Below are 19,280 nucleotides of genomic sequence, written 5' to 3' on the forward strand. Positions count from 1 at the left end.
TAGACTATGGACATTCCAACTAGGAAGTTTTAGGAAAAAAATTGCAGAATTGTTTCTTTCTAGATATGTAACTTCTTAATAAATAAAATTTTTTGCCAAGTATTTCCCACTTTTAAATACTCAGCACAGAGTTGACTCATTTCTTAAGACCATTTTGACTATTTGTCAGCAACTCACTGTGGGAAGGGTAGAGGAAGGACTCATTAATGCTGGAACATTAGCTACCACCAGAAAAGGCACAATGAGAAACTAGTCATGAGCTGGTGGTGTGTGCTCTCAGACCCTGAGCCTGAGCTGTTTGTCTGTCTGACTGCACCTCCCCATGCTCCAGTGGTAGATATACCTCACCTGGCTTTGATCATCTACACTGCAGACATTGACTTCTGAGTCAGTTCTTTAGACCCTTTTTATAGTTCATGGGGAGAAAAAGACACTTCTGAGGCATGATCTACATGTGCTATTTAGACATCTATGCTAATATCAGGTGACTCACTGCCTGGAAAGGAGCTGTTTCTTTCCATTTCATATTTTCTTTTACACAGGGAGCCTAAAGGATTGTTTTAAATACAGGAGTTTACATCTCAGATGTAAGAGAATCTCTCCTGAAGACCTGTGTGTTTTGCCCAAGAAAAGTCACTCTGAGAACCCAAAAAGGTATTTACAGGATTCTTACAGAACAGTTTCAAGAGGAACTGGCTAATAGGGCATGCTCACACACTTCCTCTGATGGATCTGGGCACACCAAGAGACACCATAATGTACCCAACATCAGCCTTGTGAACTTACATATCCACTCAGAGAATAACTTCAGGCCAAGTGCTGGGCTGGGTATCCATCCATGCCTGTGTAGCACTGTATGGAAGCTGTGGTTTTAGGGGAATTCTCAAAAATTCCCCTCAAAATTTAGAGACTCATCAAAAATGCGCTCCCTGAGGGTGGGTCTTGCAACATTTAACTTACAACCTCATTTTAAAAAAAGGTTTTTTGCTTCAAATGAGTCTTCATTCATGATTTTGATGATTCATAGAGCTGCAATTCTATCACTCCTGCAACAAGCCAGGAAAAGAAATCCCTTGAAGTCTAGACAATGGAATAACAGTTCTGGCTATATAGGCAGTGTTAAACATAGAATCAAAGTTTACCTTATATCAAGCCTTGGGTATGGCTTTTTTTTATCTAGGGAGTACAAAGAGATTTTGCACTAAGAGACTTAGCTTAGAAAACCTGACTTCTCCCTCTGATTTTCTGCTCCCCTGTTAATTAGGCATCTGCTGCAAGAATTGCACGAACAAAAATGGTAAGTCTATACTCATGTCTGTCTGGAGCTTTATCACAGCCCCTCACGTCCTTTGATTTACATGGCATGGCACCTGTGCTGGTGGTTCTATCCTTCAGCTCCACAGCTGATGTCAGGGTGAGGGAAAATAGAGGTGTTAAGGGGAAGCAGCAGGACCAAATGCAACATTTGTGTACAGGTAAGAGGAACTGAGAACTGCACTGCACACTAAAAACCTCCCACTGTCAACACAGGAAGCATGAAGCCAAATGACAAGATGTAACCATGTAACCAAGGTAGTGGCAGCATTATTTAGAATTCAGACTGTGTGATCATACACTGGATGTGACACCATTGTGAAATCCTCTTGTTGGGTTCACATCTGCAATCAGTATTGTTAACTGTAAAACTTTCAGGAAATGGGCATTAGCAAAAATATTAAAGTTGCAATTTTAATTAATTTTAATAAAAGAATAAAATCTGTAGCACTTATTTGGAAAAACAAACAAACAAACAAACCCAACCCAGAAACAAACAAAAAAACCCCAAACCCACACAACATTCCAAAAAAAGAGCTGACATTAAAACATCCTGCAACTGTAGATTTACAAGTTCATGAAGCAGAGCTATGGTGAGATCTAACCAAGTCATGAAAGGAGTCCCACTATCATGTGAGACTATCCAGAGAGTCATCTCCAATAGGTTCTCATTTCAGTTTTGTAATCTGGGTACCACTTGATTTTATGTGAGGGTACTGTAGGATATAGGGTATAGCCACAGGATTAAGCCTAATCAAGTATTTCCACAGCAAGCTTTTGATAGGAAGAGTCACCACTCCATTTTGAGCACAACTCCATGGCTTTCATATACGCAGAATATTTAACCGGTAATAAATATTATTTTCAAAACCTATTGCAAATACAAGCAGTAAAAATCAAGAAGCAAATTATGATTCAAGTATTCAGATTCCTAAATGCTATAAGCTGCACTCCCCTTCCTTCTGAAGAGCTGAGCTAAGTGACAACATTCTAATCTGGACAAAACTTGGCCTAATTGTGCTGCTGCTCAGCCTCCTGCTTTCACACTGCTCCAGGAACAAGAACAGAAGAAACTCACTATCATCAGAGATCAAACTACGACCCACCTGCTGAAATGAGAGTGCTGGAAGAGCACAAGAATTCCACTTGGCTCTGGACCATCATGCTTCTTCAAACACAAAGCACTTGTATTATTGCATGCCCTGGGGAACTGAGCAGTTGGATGTCAGTGCAGCTGAACATGTGAAAACCTTTTGAGTTTCTACTGCTGGTGAACATCTATTAGACATACAACTTTACTGACTGGCACAACAAGGGGCTGCATTCATCATTCCAACCTTGCTAGACCTCTTGCACTTATCAACATGTAAGCAAAGAATATTTAGCAGCAAATAGCACTGTGTTTGCAGTTCTCACTGTTACATTCATTTTCCCTTTTAAAGATAAGATAATTGCTCATAAACTATTCCAAAGTATCTCCTTCCGTGATTTTGGCAATATAGGTGCACAATAATTTGGTAACTAATCCAAATTCTTTTATGTCCAAACACACAGTTATAATATTCTCTGTACCACTATTAATAATAGAGACCTACTCAACCCCTCCCAAATTATTATTAGAATACTGTTAAAAAGACTTGATACTTTAGGCATGGTTAAGAATCATTACCATTTTGGTAAAGAAAAAGCTTGGACAGCACTCCTCTAAAACTCTGTTCCCCTCTGTGCCTCAAAAGAAAAGATATAAACTGAGAAACAGAATCAGCACAGTTATGTTGATCAGTTTGGAGCAGCTTCTCCCTGCTCCATTACTCCCTTGTGGACCAGGCACACTGTAAGAGACCACAGGTTCTGCAAGGGGATGTCTCAAGTGTATTTCAAATTGCCAGCACACTTTCCCTCCCTGATGCAGTCCTGTTTACCCAGCACTGACTTTGTTTAAAGTTTCTATTAAATAGTTTGGTTTCAGTAACCCAAATTTAAAGGAAGGATAATCCTCAATGAAAATGGATTATTCCCATCCCAGGCCTTTTTCAACTACATCATTCTTCAATGGGCTAGGTAATACACCTAGCTCTGACAAGCAAGGTAATATACCTAGTTTGTCCTTTTCTTTAATGACTCCAAAATCCCACAGAAGTGGGATATCAGATATCATAGTTCATCACAAATCAGTTCCTCCACCTCCGAGACAGAGTAAATGCTTACATTCAAAGCGTGCCCTATGTCCTGTGACAGTGAGGAGGACAAACTGACTATTAGTACAGATGGATAAGCAACAGTCCAACTGTTCTCCCTGTTTGCTGACAGCTCATACTGAGGAAGACTTAAAAAACCACAATTCAACCCCAGCTGGTAACAAGTTTGCACGGGGGTAGCAGAAGAATTTCCATGAGGACACATAAATCACAGTGTGAGACAGTGGTCACTTTGGAAAGAGAAGCCTTTGCATTAAACCAAACCTTTCAGGTGTCTGAACTATTAACAGTCCTTCAAAATGAAACTCACAAGCTAAGTAACAACTAACTACAGAACAATTTTGATGATGTGACAATAATGGGAACCAAACTTCCCCTGAAACCTCCACTGAAGCATTTTAAGTAACTTGTGAGCAAGTCAGCTCCTCTTCTCATCCCACATCCTCCATCATCTTTTACCCAAGCTCAAAGAGCTCGTTCCTAAATGACCAACTTCCAGCTTGAAGATTTTCAAGGACCATGGAAACAAACTAAATGGTGCAAGAGTAGAGAAGGAATGGAAGAACCCCATTGAACTGTTGATGAGCAGGTACCTCACCGGCACACTTCCCAAACAGGCAGACTCTGTTAGGAGCACAGAAATAAATACACAACAAACCTGGATTTGAGTGCTGGGATAGTTTAAGGCTCGAGCTAATTTGGCTTATGGATCCTGCCCAAGGCAATTGGGTTACAAACTGCACTCCTGAGTAGATATTTATGGGTGTTGTGTGCAAACATACTGAACCTGAATAAACTTCACCACCAAGTTTTCAAGTGCAGATGTATGTAATTTCCCTTAATTCTGCTCTTTAAAAAATTCAATTGCTCCCCCCAGATTCTAGCCTGCACACATTCTCAGAAAATAATAATTACTGATTACCAATCTGAAGGTTCACAAGAAATGAACTACTTAATTAAATGAAATATAGCTTCAAACAAGCAACACTGAATCTGTTCCTCCATTAAAGAGGACTAAAAGTTTCTGCATAGAGAAAGCAGTAAATAAATATTAGAAGTACTACTAGTTAAGACATCAGACAAAACCAGATCAGATTCCTGACTTGCTGGTTTTGTCTTCACATAACAACAGATCCATTTGGATGACTGAAGTTCAGCCTGCCTCAACATAAAATCCTGCTTTTTACTTGCACTCTAGTGAGGATAAAGGAAACACTTTGTGTCTTCAAACATTTAGATTACACAATGTGTACGGGCTTTTGATTGTCACTGGTTTGTTCCAATGATCCACAATTGCTTCAAATTAAGCACAGCTGAAGACTGCTACAGATGCATCCAAATGTAGTGTTGTTTCAATAACTTAATAGCACTTTGATGTTTGCCTTGCTGAATTCTTCACTGCTGAAGGAGGATCAGAGTCTTCAGTTCACAGCAAAAAACAAAACAAGGCAGTTATGAAGATCACGTAACGCAGAGCTCCGAAGCCCACAGCGGAGGTTTGCTGCAATAGGATTGTTTGCTTCTGGTCTCTTGAGAACAAACAGCTGCTGTAGCAGTTGCTCCCTCCTCTTCTGCATCCTCCTTTACCTCCTGGAAACCTTCTGCTTCTTGGAATGGATGTTCTAAAAGTTTCAGTACATTTCTTACCTAGAGCGAAAACATAGCACGGCTGTTAAGAATTTAGGAAGTGAAGGCAAAATGATATGGAGAAGAACCTCATGCCAAATAATGAGCAAGTGTATTGTATTTAATACATGAACTCCACACAAGCCAGAAAGTAAACAGATGAACAATATATATAAGATGCAAAATGTAAAATTGTACCTGGATGAGTTTGTACGTGTATGGGACTCAGGCTCAAATAACTTGAAATGCAAATATTAAATACAAATTCTTATATAATTTCTCAAAACAAATTAATTTTCCCATATTCTGCATGTAATGTTCCACAAGCTGAAGTCAACAGGTGAAAGCTGTAAATTTTAAAAGATAACTTTTTCCAGAAAGGAACAAGTTTAAATTAATCCTCAACTGCCTTCCAAGCCACTCTCAGGACAGCAAAAGCAGTTTAAGTGTCTTGTTCTAAGGTCAGCCTACAAGAGCTGGTGAAGTTCATTCAGATTCAGAGTTTTGATTCCATTATTTGTACTGCAGTCCTTAAAATTACAGTTACAATAAAAACAATAGAGATCTCCTGAACAGTGAATTCCCAATACCCTTACTGCCCAAGATTCCAGACTAAATTTTGCCTGGTATAATGTCAGTCATTGACAGCACCACTACACATCCACACAAGCCCAGAGAGAGAGAGCAATAACAGCATACCTCTGAGAAATCCCCATTTTCAGCTGCTTCTATGGCATTTTGGGCAATATAATTCCTCAAGATATATTTTGGATTGTTTGAATTCATGACCTTGACACGCTCAGTGTTCCAGGCATCAGCATTACCAACACTTTCTATTTCTTTCTGCAAACGGACTCTGAAATTAAGCAGGTGACAATGGCTGGTTTTTACCAAGAACCACTTGTAGAAGTTGACACATTTTCTTGTTTTGAGATACTTCATTTGCAGTTCTTAAAAAATACTACATCATCTATAATCCTCTCAGTTTATAAAAGGCAGCATGATAACAGACTAGAAAACACCACTTAGTTTAAAAGCAGTACTAGGGACAGTCAGCAGGTCCTGACACGGCTTGAGGAAGTGGCACAGCACAGCTCTTCTGTTCCCCAAAGTCAGATCAAGACACAGGATATGGTCTCTTCTGCATTGCTCTGCAATGACTGACACATTCAGGTCTTGTCTTTCAAGTATTTCTATACTGTTTATTGTTTATCTGATGTTCTGGTAAAAACACAGGGATGCAATACAGCAGAAGCAGTTTGAGGTACTTTCTATCAGTAATATTTGCTAAAGCTCTCAGCCCTGCTAGAGAACAAGATAACAGGCAGCCAGGCGAGGAAAGATCTGCCCTAATCCACACAGTACAAAAAATTAAAGCTCTATTCAGGGGTTTTCTTTACAAAAAAAATTCTCTTGCTAACATAAGTTTTTAGGCTTTAGAACAGTCTGGACATTTGTTTTTCCTGGTCATGATTTCTGTTTTCACTCTTTGATTAAGAATACTTGCTTTCTGTATTAACACATAGACTTCTCTATTGGAAAAAAAATTCAAACGACAGAATGCTTAGAGGTCAGTCAGTTGTAAATACTGAGCACTTAAAAGTTCACAACAGGAATTAATCAATGGCAGAATCAACATCAACATTGGTGAAGCACTGTTCATACTACATTTGATGCTAGGTGATTTCTACATCCTCACACTACTTCAAAATCTAGCAAACAAAATAAAAAGATGCCCTTGAACTTTCACAGCAACAAAGACACTGGTCATGGCAGTAGATAATATTCTTCAGTTGCATGCCCTCCTCACCCTCCTAATCTGTATTTGAGACAGGGTGTCTTTTGTGAGACATGCACATGGTTCTCAAAATGCAGAAATATAATATCAATACTGAGATATTAATACTGAAAAACCTTACCTGTATTTCTCCAGCCACTCCTTCCAGTGTCTTTTATTTCTGCTAAGTAAATCATCTGCTGTTAACTGCTGCAGTTTAGAGGACTGTTCAATGCGTTCCAGTTCTTTATTTATACTAGCTTTTGTTCCAATTAATGCTAACAGCTGAGGATTAGACTGAGCCAACATCAGCATCATTGACAGCTGTCTGGGACCAAAAAGAACAAACACGTTAGATACTAAAGTTGAGCTGCTCGTCAATAACCATCTCTTTGAAATCAAAGTAGATACAAAAAAACATTCACAACAAACTGGGATTTCACTAGAGAGCTTAAGTAACAGAAATTTGTAATTAGCAAAACAACTTTTATTATATATGATCCTAATTTTACTATTTCTTCTCCCTACTTCAGTGTGTTTAATTCATATTCCTGTGGTATATAAAGCGCAGACAGTAGATTTTCAAAATTACTGGTTTAGTTGCACAATTCTCATCAAAATACCCTTTGAACTTCAAAAGGAATTTGCTTTAAAAATTTTGATCTTATTTAGATATCAAGAGAATGCAAAATTCACAGGTTTTGTTGTTTGGGGGGGGTTTATTATTTCGTTAATGCCTACTATTTCTGCCAGTACTAAAAAAACCCTAAATGATATGGGGGAAAATACTTCATTTAAGTCACATGAGACTAACACTGTGTTTGATTTTTTTAGTTAGCCCGTCTAAATCACAGACTGAGAACTGTTTTCTGGTAATAAGTTCCAAACAATATCCAGACTATTTTGCTGCAAGTTTGACTAGGATTGCATCTTTTAATATTTCACTGTGTTAGCTGGTGCTGTACAATAGCTTCACCTTATTTTGCAATACTATGCTAGCTTTTATTTTTCTTGAATTAATAACTACAGCATAGCATAAAGTAAAATAAAAACCCAAAGAGTTGCAGCATGTCAAAATACAAAGTGTTTTTATTTCCTCTGTGAATGCAGTTTTAAGCAAAGGAAAAAAGAAACATTTCTCCCGGCTTCAAAACAGACAACTCATTTTATCAAGCTATATTTTCCTACTTTTAGTCAGCAGAGATAACCCAGGTGCTTTGATTTCTGAGTTTATATAAAGTACTATCCAGATCTGATGTACACATCTGATATGCCTAGATCTATGATATCCAAGTGCTGGGATAAAAAAGTTATCAGTCATGCACTCACTTTAATATAGCACTATTCCCCTCTAAAATGTCACATCCCTATCATGATGACTTATAGGAACTTTTCATGTTTCTCTAGTCCTGAATGCAGTGTTTAAAAAAACACTGTCCCATCTCCACCACACAAGCTATCTCTGCATTGTGCTATCAACACACAGCAAAAGCTGAAAATTCTGGTAGGTTCATTACCTTCATGGAGCATGTACAAAACAGGAGGGGAGGGAGAAAAGTATACCCAAAATACCTTTAATTTTTTTCCCCATCTCCAAAAAGGGAAAAACTGCTGCAGTCACTGTTTAAAGCAACAGATGAACATGAGTTATTATTTTTCCATGCTCAGAGCAGCTGGACTGCACAACAAATGGGGCATGGACCACACCACCTAAAGGTTATCCTTAGGCCAGAACTTTGGCAGGTGAAAGTGTCCTTTTGCTGACAGTATACTAGCAGAACACAGTAGCATTGTAGCTCAAACCCATTTCTTCTGTAAAATACTTCCATATCACTTCATTATTTGGCACTCTCATTGCCTCAAGTCAGCAGAGACAAGGAAGGAAATGAAAAAAAAAAGACAAAGTTGTCTGAGCTTTTGCTTAAACTCAAGAGCCAACTGCTGAAAGTCACTGTGTGTATCGTGGTGCATCTACTTAACAGTGACATTTCCAATCTTAAAATCAGTGAAATATTATATACCATGCAGGGTTCATTGTGGTTATAATGAAACTAAAAGCAAAAACCAAAAGCATTTAAGCAGAGTAATACCTTGGATCCATCTGTGGTTTAAAAACAACTTTCAGTTCTTCCACAGAAGCACACTGACTTGTAAGCTCTTCTAAGAAATCTTCAAATTTTGAAGGTTCAATATCTACTGAGAATGAACTCAGCAAGTAAAAAATATTTGTGAAGTCTCCAGCTGAAAAAAAATTAATTTTATGAGTAATGCAACTTATAAATCAGCAGGAAAGCAGTTCCCACACCTCCTTCCTACCTCCTCCATCAGCAGTACAGGTCATCATTCTAAAGAGGCAAATAAACTGTTCTCTCAGTGAGGGTGCAAATGTGAGACAGAGGCCCTGCATAAGGCAACAACTACTCCACAGTTCACAATAAATAAGGTAATTATTTCCAGCCTTCTGTTCTTCTCCCAGATAACAATGTAGTTGCACAAGGCTACTTTCTTTTAAGGTCAAGATATGAATTGTACTTTGACTTGGTAATAGATTCTGATAGGCTATTAAATAAGCCCTTTCTGTGCTGTTCACCAACCTGTGACATGCATGGTTTCAAGCAGTTCAGACACCAGCTTACTATCTTCTTCTAATTCCAGTTGGATTAGGCCTAGTTTTTTTCTCATCTTTTGCAAATAGTGTTTCTCAAATTCTGCATCATATTCCTCTTCCAGGATGAGTTGGCTTATTTCCAAGGGCAGCTCTGGAACTAAAGCTTCAGCAAGTTTCCCCAGGTTCCACTTGCAAATCTCGGGCTGTTTGTTGTAAGCATAGCGCCCTGCATTATCAGAACCATTGCACACGTGCTCAGGGTCATACCTACAGGAGAAGAAACTGTTAGCATTCTTCTACTCATCTGGACACCAATACTGTGAGAAGAAACACTTTTGTTATTTTAGTCTGCTCTAGGAATTAAAAAATTTGAAAGGAAGCACTCCTTGATTCTTTTCCCAAAGCCACAGGCTACAAGAACAGTCTAACAGCTAGAGATGTTGTGAACACAGTTTCAAGTACATTAACAAGAAGAATTACAGGAGAACTAGACATAAAGATAATTCAGAAATCTACTTTACAGCTAAAATAATAAAGCAACCACGAACACCAGGATTGTCCTACATAGCAAGAACAACATAGGCACATTGCAAACGCTGACGCCACACTGACCTGTCCATAAAGCCAAAAGGGCCGTAGTCAATGGTTAGTCCAACAATGCTCATGTTGTCTGTATTCAGCACGCCATGGCAAAACCCCACACACTGCCACTCTGCAACCAGCCTTGCTGTCCGCTTGGTTATCTGAAAGAAAGGACCTTGTGTTCATCTGGCACCACAACAATGTATTTCCAATACGTTCATGTATTTCCTAGTCTGAACTGATGTTTCTGCAGCTCCAATGGAAGCAGATTCCGGCAGTATGCCATGCACACAAACACCTTAAGGACAGTTTGCCTCTCTCCTCCTGTCAGCAGCTCCCCTGTTTCCCTGCCTCCCATTTCCATTTGCATCCATTTCTCTCCTTCCCTGCTTGACTTGCCAGTCAATTGAACAGCTTTCAAATGCTCTGGGGACAGGACACTGAAATAAAGTAAACTGTTTGACATCAGACTTGCATACTAGTATAGTCATTACACCAATATATTCCTTTGTCTAATATTAAAGACTAACTACGGGCAGGAAATCACATAAGCAAGTGTAGTCTTTTGGTTTACCTCATATGTAGGGGTGATTTCCAGGGAGGTTAAAGGGCTGACACAAAAACCTATTCTGTGCAAAAAGGTTTTAGCACTGATAAGCAGTTCTTTCCATGTTCTGAGAATGGAAATAAGGCTACAAGACTAAATAAAAGTATTGCAAGAACGATGATTTTATTTAAATGCAATTCTTCACCGAATGCATGTTTCATCAGTAATTTTCCACTGCTGAACTGAGAACTATTTGTATGGAATCAACAAAAATCACTGCATGTGCCCCATCCTTCGAATAAATAGTTTAATATTTAAAGCAGTCCTAGCCATTTAAATACATTAACCCACCTGTCAACTACAAAACTAAAAATCTACAAGTCAGGAAGCTAACATGGTTTTTAAATAAAACTAGTTGCAAATACTTTACTAAATTGCTGTAAGTAAAAAATTTGCCTAGCCATTCATTAAAACTTTTAGATCAAATAATTTTCATAGATAAAATCATTCTTCTTCCCAAATAGCTAACAATGCACAGGAATTCAAAACAACTATTTGCTCCATGCTGCAGTGTATTTTACTAAGGTTCAAAAAACAATCAAATTGTTTAATTAGATGCTTCTATGCCTTTGTGTTCAAATCCAGATTTTTTTTTAAAAAAACACATGCAGTCAAGTAAAGAAGAAAAATTAGACAAATCTTGCCCTGACAGGGAGTGAAAACCACAAATGATGCATGGAACACAACCTTTTGGTCTACCTTGAGATCCCACACTTCTATGTTTTCCAATATTCTCATGGTAGGTACTTTACATATCTTTCCTGAACGCTGATTCATGGGGCAGCTGGAAGCCAGCAGCCAGCTACACGTGTTCAAAACTGATTACCTAGGCCATGACCCAGTAAGAGAGGCACACCCTGCACATTGGCTCTATGCCAGGAAAATGCAAAATTTAAAAATGAAAAAGCCCTGGCCACCAGGATGGGGATGAAAGCACTCCAGTGGTAAGGCAGTCCATGCACTGCACTCCACCAGGATTCTGGTGAAAAGAAATCCCCCTGATGACAGTGCCCAAAGGCAACTAAAGCTTGGATGCCACTCAAAGATGAATATATTGATAATGAAGAGACAGCTCTGCATCCTCTTTGACCTTTATTATTTTTGATCAACATTTTTCTTCAGCTAGACAAAGTAGAAGGCAAGTATGGTGTGTATATAAATAAGACTGTGAGCTGAAGAACATGCTCATTTAAATTTAAACAACAGCTACAAATTATTTGAGAAGTACAGATAATGATGTCTGCCTTTTAGACAGTGCTGTGAAATGCAATCACCTGTGCTTTTTCTCTCCATTTCCTCCACAGTGCAGAAAGAATGATAAAGCAAGATAGAGTTGAAGCGACAGCAGTTCCCTACAAATGGATGTGTTTGCTCAATTAAAAAAGGACTGGGGTGATTTTCAGGTGGAGGAAAGTCTGGAAAATCTCCACTAAAGATGAGAGAGAAAACATGAGGAGGCAATGACAGCACAGACATGGACTGTGGACAGGCAGTGGCACAAGGAGCACAACAAACAAAAAATGGATCTGGGGAAACAAGCAATGGATACTAAGAATACAGGTAGGGGGAAGGAGAAGAAAACCAGTAGTAACTGGGCCAGGAAAAGCAGCCAAAAGCAGGAAGAAGCAGGACTGGGCACATACAGACATCCACAAAGATCCCCAAGTCCCATGACTTTTCTGCCATCAGGAAGCAAACATGCCATCAGCTACAGAGCTGGACACAAGAGTGAATGACAAGCCACAGCTTTCCTCATCAACCCAAATTGTTCACACACAAAGGACTTGTCCACCAGAGTAAAATTCTTTGGATCATAGTGGTGAGCCAAGCCACAGATTGCTTTGCAGAATTAATGCAAGTATGCACAGGTTGTGGTAAAAAAAAAAAACAAAAAACAAACAAACAAACAAACAAAAAAAAACGGCATGAAACCAAACTGTAGAATGTCAGCTATCAAGTCTGGCTTTTGACCTCTCACTGCTCTATAATGAAAGTACATCATGCTGCAGCCATTCCCTCACTCCACACCAGATCATTTCAGGTTTCAAAGCACCACAACAGCTTTCAGATAGACTAGTCAAGTATCTGACACTGGTATTTTTTAATTACTCTGTTTGGTGGCTAGTTAAAAAAGTGCTCAACTGCCTTTTAACATTTCAGTTCTAAAGTCTGAAGTTAAACTGATTTGCAGGCAACACTCCTGTTTATAATTTGGCAAATGAGACTCAGGATCTAAGTATTTTAAAAAATGATGCCTTGCAAGTGATGCCTCAGCACCATCAACTCATCATCTGACAGAGCCAGAACTCCCTCTCCCAGTCACAGACAGTCCCAGAAAATGGAGACAAGCCTTTGGAAGCTCCCCCAAAGCAGGGAAATCATGATTTGCCATTAGGAAGGTTACACTGTTTTCACTGGTTAGATCAATATCAACACTGCTTTCATCAATACGTGGGTCTACTAAGAGGCTTTCTTCAAAGAAGAGTTCAGACATTTGAGTGACACAAAGTATTAAGTGACTCCAGTCACCTGTGCCTGCAGATGGACTTCCTAAAGACAACTGGTATGGATCTATGAAGAGAATCTGATCTTCCTTACCTCTCTGAAGAAAGCAGCATTCCTCTGAACAGTGTTGTCTGAATAAGCCTCCTGGATTTCTGGGTAGAAAGTGCTGATCACATAATCAAGCATCTGTATTCGAATGTCATTTCGGTCCTGGCTGGGACCCTTGCGTCCTGTGTATTCATCAGGGGGCTTAAAAATTTCAAAAGAGCCAAACCTGTTTCAAAATAAAAACATATTTGAGAATTATCTGATACTATCAACACAATTTGACATTGCATGTAATAAAAACATTTACTGTTGTTGCAGTAACAACACATCATCTCTTAACAAAAATTCTTCAGGTGACTGAGAGAAAAGACCTGTAAGATTCCAACACTGAATGTGGTGAGGCTCAGTGACTTGGTGAAAGGAAGCTCCTACATCCTCATGTACCTAAACTGACCAACCCTGCCAGAGCTGAACACCAGCTCATTAAAGTTTCCTATAACTCCTCCTACTGAAAAATTTTAATCCTGCAGGTATGTAGAAATTGGACTTATTTTACATACTAGACTGTACATCAAGCATACCAGATATATTTTCCAGATATGTAAACACACAGGAATGCACACAAATATACACATACATATGAAAGCACATACTCTTCATACCTCACCTTCCTCTAATATTCTGTAACCTTAGAGGAAGCAATGCAACTTCCTGAAATGCCTAATAGCTTCTGCTGGAGCAGGAACTTCATACACCTCTCAGGCAGGGAAAGTACCCCCAAACTTTCACAGAACTTGGTAGAATTTTCACAGAACTTTACAGAACTTCACATTCACTGAACTTTACATTAGAACTGGAATTAAGGACTGAGCCACTACTACTACTCTATTAAAAAAAAAACACCACTACTACTCTATTAAAAAAAAAATGTATTCTGTACAGGAATAAACATGAAAAATCTCTTCTCCTAAGTTTGCAGAACTTACTTCTTCTTTCTACCAGGCCAGCATCCCTAGTATCTGTCTGTGTGCAAAGACAGCAGCCCATCCCATCTGCTGAGCAAGAAAAGCAGCTTCCTACAGCCCAGCAAAAGAAGTTCCAAGCCTCCAGAACAAGAAACACAAACGTTGCTGTTAGGGAAATACACTTCAGAAGACTGCTTAGTTTTAAAGGAAAAAAAAAACAACACAAAACTGATCAACAAAATAGGCTTCTACCTTATAAATGTAGAGGCTATTCTCAGAACAACTGTACACCTTTCTTTTTTTGGATTCCCATCATAAAATATGTCCCGAACGACTGTGGAGTCCGACGTCACGCAGGTGCCAGCCCGAGTTGTTGGTATTCCCAGGTGAAACATGGCCTCGCTGCACAGGAACTCCCGGATGCTGGACCGCAGCACCTTCCGGCCATCAGCTTGTCTGCACCAAGGAGACATGGGTGGGTTTTAGCCTACAAAGGCAGGAACTCCTGTCTCCTCTGTAGCAGCAGAGAAATAAAAGCCTAGAAGTAGCACACTCTGTCCATGGTCCCACAAAAAAGTAGTGGCAGATGTGAAAAGCTGGACCTCCAAACTTCTGCTAAAGTTCAATTAGATGGACACAACAACTTGCAGTGAAGAGCACACATAAACAGAATAAACCTTCCAGGTACACATATCCCTTCTAATCATTAACTATGTTTGTTTTATGCAATAGTCTTTCCAAATTTTTTTAAATTTGGACAGCTATAGCTATTTTATTGTATATCAATTCAGCAGTTTCCTCTTCGTTAAATGAAATATAATGAAAAATATTATTTTTAATATTTCTGGGTAAGCAATCTATAAACAGGGTCCTAAATGTGAGCATGCACAACAGCTGCACTAAAAAAAAAAAAAAATAACAGAGAGAGACAACAAACTAGCTTATTTAATAGATACTAAGCAAATGGAACAGCCACAGGTGGTTCTCAGCCCACACTCCCAGCACTTCCAAAGCCATAGGCAAGCAGGAGAGCTGCCCAGGGCACACCTAGAAATCTACCACCATATCTGGGATTTTCACTGAGATTTCCTTAACCCTCACAGACCTGAAAAAGGCCTTTAAAGGACCACATACATGAAACGAAGGTGCTACCGGGACTGTAGGGCTGGAACAGAAAATATGGGAAACGCAAGTGGGAAAAATTACCTGAAATATTTAAAGTATTTAAAGGCTAATGTGACTAACACAGATACCCATCCCTTGCAGGGATTTGGGCAGTATGCCATTCTGGGGACTTTTCCACTATTCCCTCCTACAGCTGGGCAGAGTGGGAAGAAGGACCAGCAGGATCAAAACGCCCACATTTAAATACCATATGTGTGGGCAGCAATTACACACTGCTCTCCCCACTGCCACCATGGTCTGCATTCTCCCAGAGGGGGAAACCCGCACAGGAGGATAACCAGGGACAGAAGTAATGTGCCAACTGAACGATGCAATGAGATGCAGTTACACTCTTGTTTTCTAGCGGAAAACTTTGCCACCTCCTGATCTGGCATCTAAGCATTACACTCGCTGCTGCCAAAGTTAAACAAAAAACAAATAACCACGAGGGCTTAAGAGATGACTTTCGCCTCAGGGAATGATCCTCAGCATGGCTCCAGCCCCTCGCTAATGCGATCTGCGACCGGCCAAGTCTGTCTCCTCCCCGCACAGCGCCCGAGCCGCGCCCGCCGCCTGCTCGGGCCCCGTCCCGCCCGGGCCTTACCGGGAAAAGGGGGTGATGCCGGCGCCCTTGAGCTGGATCTCCCAGCGCTCGCCCCGCGGGCCCAGCACCTCGCCCAGGTACATGGCGGCGCCGTCGCCCAGCTGCCCCGCGAAGCTGCCGAACTGGTGGCCGCAGTAGCAGTGCGCCGCGGGCTCCGCGCCCGCCAGCAGCCGGTTCCCGCTGAAGAACAGCGCGGCCTCGGCCTCGGCCTCGGCCTCGGCCGCGGGCGCCTCCAGCCCCAGCAGCGCCAGCGCCGGCAGCGACATGGCCACGAGCCGCGGGTTCTGCAGCGGGCTGGGCCGCACCCGAGCGAAGCAGGCGCCGGGCACGGTCCGCGGGCCGCTCTCCTCCGAGGTGTCCACGGGCAGCGAGCGCAGAGCCAGGTTGTCGAAGCGCAGCGCGCCCAGCCAGCCCCCGCTGCCCTCGGGCTGCTGCATGGCCGGGCCCGACGCCTCCCGCAGCAACCGCCGGCCGAAGCGACGGGCGCTGCGCAGCATCGAGGCCATGCGCCCGAGCCGGGGGCGGTGCCGCGGACAGTCCCGCCCATGGGGACAGCCCGGCCATGGGCACAGCCCGCCGGTAAGCACAGCCTGCCCGTGGGGACAGCCCGGCCACGGGCACAGCCCGCCGGTAAGCACAGCCTGCCCGTGGGGACAGCCCGGCCACGGGCACAGCCCGCCGATGAGCATAGCGTGCCCATGGGCACAGCCCGCACGGAGAGCCGAGAGCGCGGCCGGGCCCGGCGGGTAAAAGTGCTCCCCGGGCGGAGCAGCGCAGCCAGCGGGTCGGGGGGTGCTGGACTTACAAGAAGAAAAAAGATAAACGAATGTATGCCACAAGTCAGAACTTATTCAGAATGCTCCTGTTTTGTGTTATTTCAATTAATAGCAGCCACCTCAGTGGTGGGTCAAGACCCAACCCCTCCAAGGTGCACACATTTACTTTCTCTGAAGGGTCCTGTGGATGCCTCCACTCAAACCCGGACATAGCTGGTAAACCATGTGCAGGCAGTAAGTGGCACTAAATTATTATTATTACTTGTACTTTCCAGCTAAAGTCAATCGTGAATCTCAGCTCTAAAGAACTGGGGTGTAACCATAACAGAGAGACAACATGGTGATGGCAGCAGGAGAAGCAGAGGAGCTGCCCAGGTGATGTACACCCACAACCCTTTTTCACTTGTACAAACCTGAGCAGCCTTGCCAGGCTTGCCCACACAGTTCTCCTGCAGGCCCTGGAGAAAGGAGATGTGCAGCTTAGTTGCTGCAGAGACACATCACAGTAATAACCAGCCTGCTCTAATCAAATATCACTTTTCATTACTTTGTCCAGTTTGTAAATCATCTCTGTAGCCAGAATCAGGGACATCTTACCACTGAAAGAATGTCACCTAGCTGGGATAATTTTTTTCCACTTTCCCTCATACATTACTCATGATACACAAGTACCAAGGATCTTGGATAAGGCAAGTGTGAAAGTAGCTGTGTGCATCTTTCCACCTGCCGCTATCATCACTAGAACTTTTTCGCGTCATTCTACACAAACCGAGAGACAAAACAAACATCCAACGAGCAAGTGTTTGCTCACTTTGCAGCACAGTCACCCCCAGCAGAGAGCTACCAAGGAGGAGCCAGAGACAATTCAGGCGTCAGGACACAAAGGACAAGGGCTTGTGATGGAAAAGGGCACACACTCCCCCCCACCCCAGCTCCCAGCCTTTTCTCTGCTGGGAGTGAGGGTAAGGGTAGTCCCATCTTTGCTGCTGTTGCCTCCCTGGAATACAGAAAGCTCCACTCTGCAGCAGGTACAAGGCAAGCGGCAAAAGTGGGGATAACTACACAACGCCCGGCCAGCTTCGCCAGCTGTGAGGGGCTGAACAGGAGAGCTGCTTCAGCTGTTCCTGGGGTCCTCCCATACACACGGACACGTGAGACCTGCTGGTGTGAGGGTATACACAGCTGGTGTGTTTTTGCACCCAAAGAGTCAGTAGACTGATTTCAGGAGCTACTTTTGTCCTGTGCTTGGTGTCTTCCATGTGTCTTCTTTCTACAGCATGGGCTTGGCATCCCGCTGAAGTCTGTCCATCAGTCAGACCCACATGAGTGACCCTTCTCCTACCAATACTTAAAAGCTCCCACATCTTACAAAAATGTCAGTCTTAAAACACTCAAGTCTAAAATTAAAGTTTATTTCAGTTTATTAAAGTTTTAAAAAGAAACAGGGAAATACATGAGTATCTTAAGAGTTACACAAGTAATAATGTGATGTTTCTTTTCCATGTGTAGCTCCCACTGCTTGGCACTTTGAGGAAATTTGATATGTTTCTCACTTTTTTAGATGTTTTACAATACACATAGAAATACAGCTTCCAGTGGAAACTTTTTAATCCACTTCAAAAAATCAATTTTTAAATTTTGTTCAGTATTTGGTATAGAAAAGACACCTCAAACGTGACGTGGGCCAGCAGTGTGCAATGTCATGCTGAACAATACACTCCCAAAGCAGGGAGCTACCTGAGCCTGTCTGACCCAGCACTGCTCCAGAGCAGAGCTGCTGTGCAGCATCCTCTGCCACTCCCAGGGACAGCACAGCACTACAATATTCTAAGTTTTTTCTTCCACCTACATGGTTTTACCAACAATTCTTTGCAGCCATGGCTCCCATTGCAACTGGAGGGAACTCTGCTTGATCAAGGAATAAAGGGCTGCATTTTGCTTTACACACAATCAAAAAAGATGGAGCACCGACTGACAAAGGGTACACACAGATGACACATTATCTGTATGGAATACAGCTTACCATATATATGAATACTGGCTCGTGGTGGTGTTTGCAGGGGTCCCAGGATGAGGGAAGAGACGAGAATCTTGACTCCATGTTTCAGAAGGCTGATTATATGTTATATTAAAAGAAAATGATACACTAAAACTATACTAAAAGAAAGGATTTCATCAGAAGGCTAGCAAGGAAAAGAAATGGAATGATAATAAAATCTTGTGACTGACCAGAGCCCTGACACAGCTGGACCTGTGATTGGTCATTAAGTAGAAACAACTCACATGAGACCAGTCAAAGATGCACCTGTTGCATTCCAAAGCAGCAGATAATTATTGTTTACATTTAATTTCTGAGGCCTCTCAGCTTCTCAGGAGAAAAAATCCTGGCAAAAGAAATTTACATAAAATATGTCTGTGACACAGGGTCTTTGTATTAACATATATTTTTTCAAGTAATGGTCATATTGATTTACCTGTGTCAATTTGAAAGATAAAGCTCTTTGCC

General features: G+C 41.6%; 1 protein-coding gene across 1 annotated transcript; it reads right to left on the minus strand.

The window, feature by feature from the left end:
- Nucleotides 1–1,714: 1,714 nt before the first annotated feature.
- Nucleotides 1,715–16,522, minus strand: SELENOO (selenoprotein O). Its single transcript, XM_059847242.1, has 9 exons — nucleotides 15,999–16,522; nucleotides 14,483–14,686; nucleotides 13,311–13,491; nucleotides 10,136–10,266; nucleotides 9,510–9,790; nucleotides 9,006–9,156; nucleotides 7,058–7,243; nucleotides 5,838–5,994; nucleotides 1,715–5,159 (listed from the first exon to the last, which is right to left on the minus strand). The coding sequence occupies exons 1-9, from the start codon at nucleotides 16,502–16,504 to the stop codon at nucleotides 4,965–4,967; spliced, it is 1,992 nt and encodes a 663-aa protein (XP_059703225.1). The 5' UTR covers nucleotides 16,505–16,522; the 3' UTR covers nucleotides 1,715–4,964.
- Nucleotides 16,523–19,280: the final 2,758 nt, after the last annotated feature.

Source organism: Haemorhous mexicanus, chromosome 5 (genome assembly GCF_027477595.1).
Source record: "Haemorhous mexicanus isolate bHaeMex1 chromosome 5, bHaeMex1.pri, whole genome shotgun sequence".
In the NCBI taxonomy this organism is placed as follows: Eukaryota; Metazoa; Chordata; class Aves; order Passeriformes; family Fringillidae; genus Haemorhous; species Haemorhous mexicanus.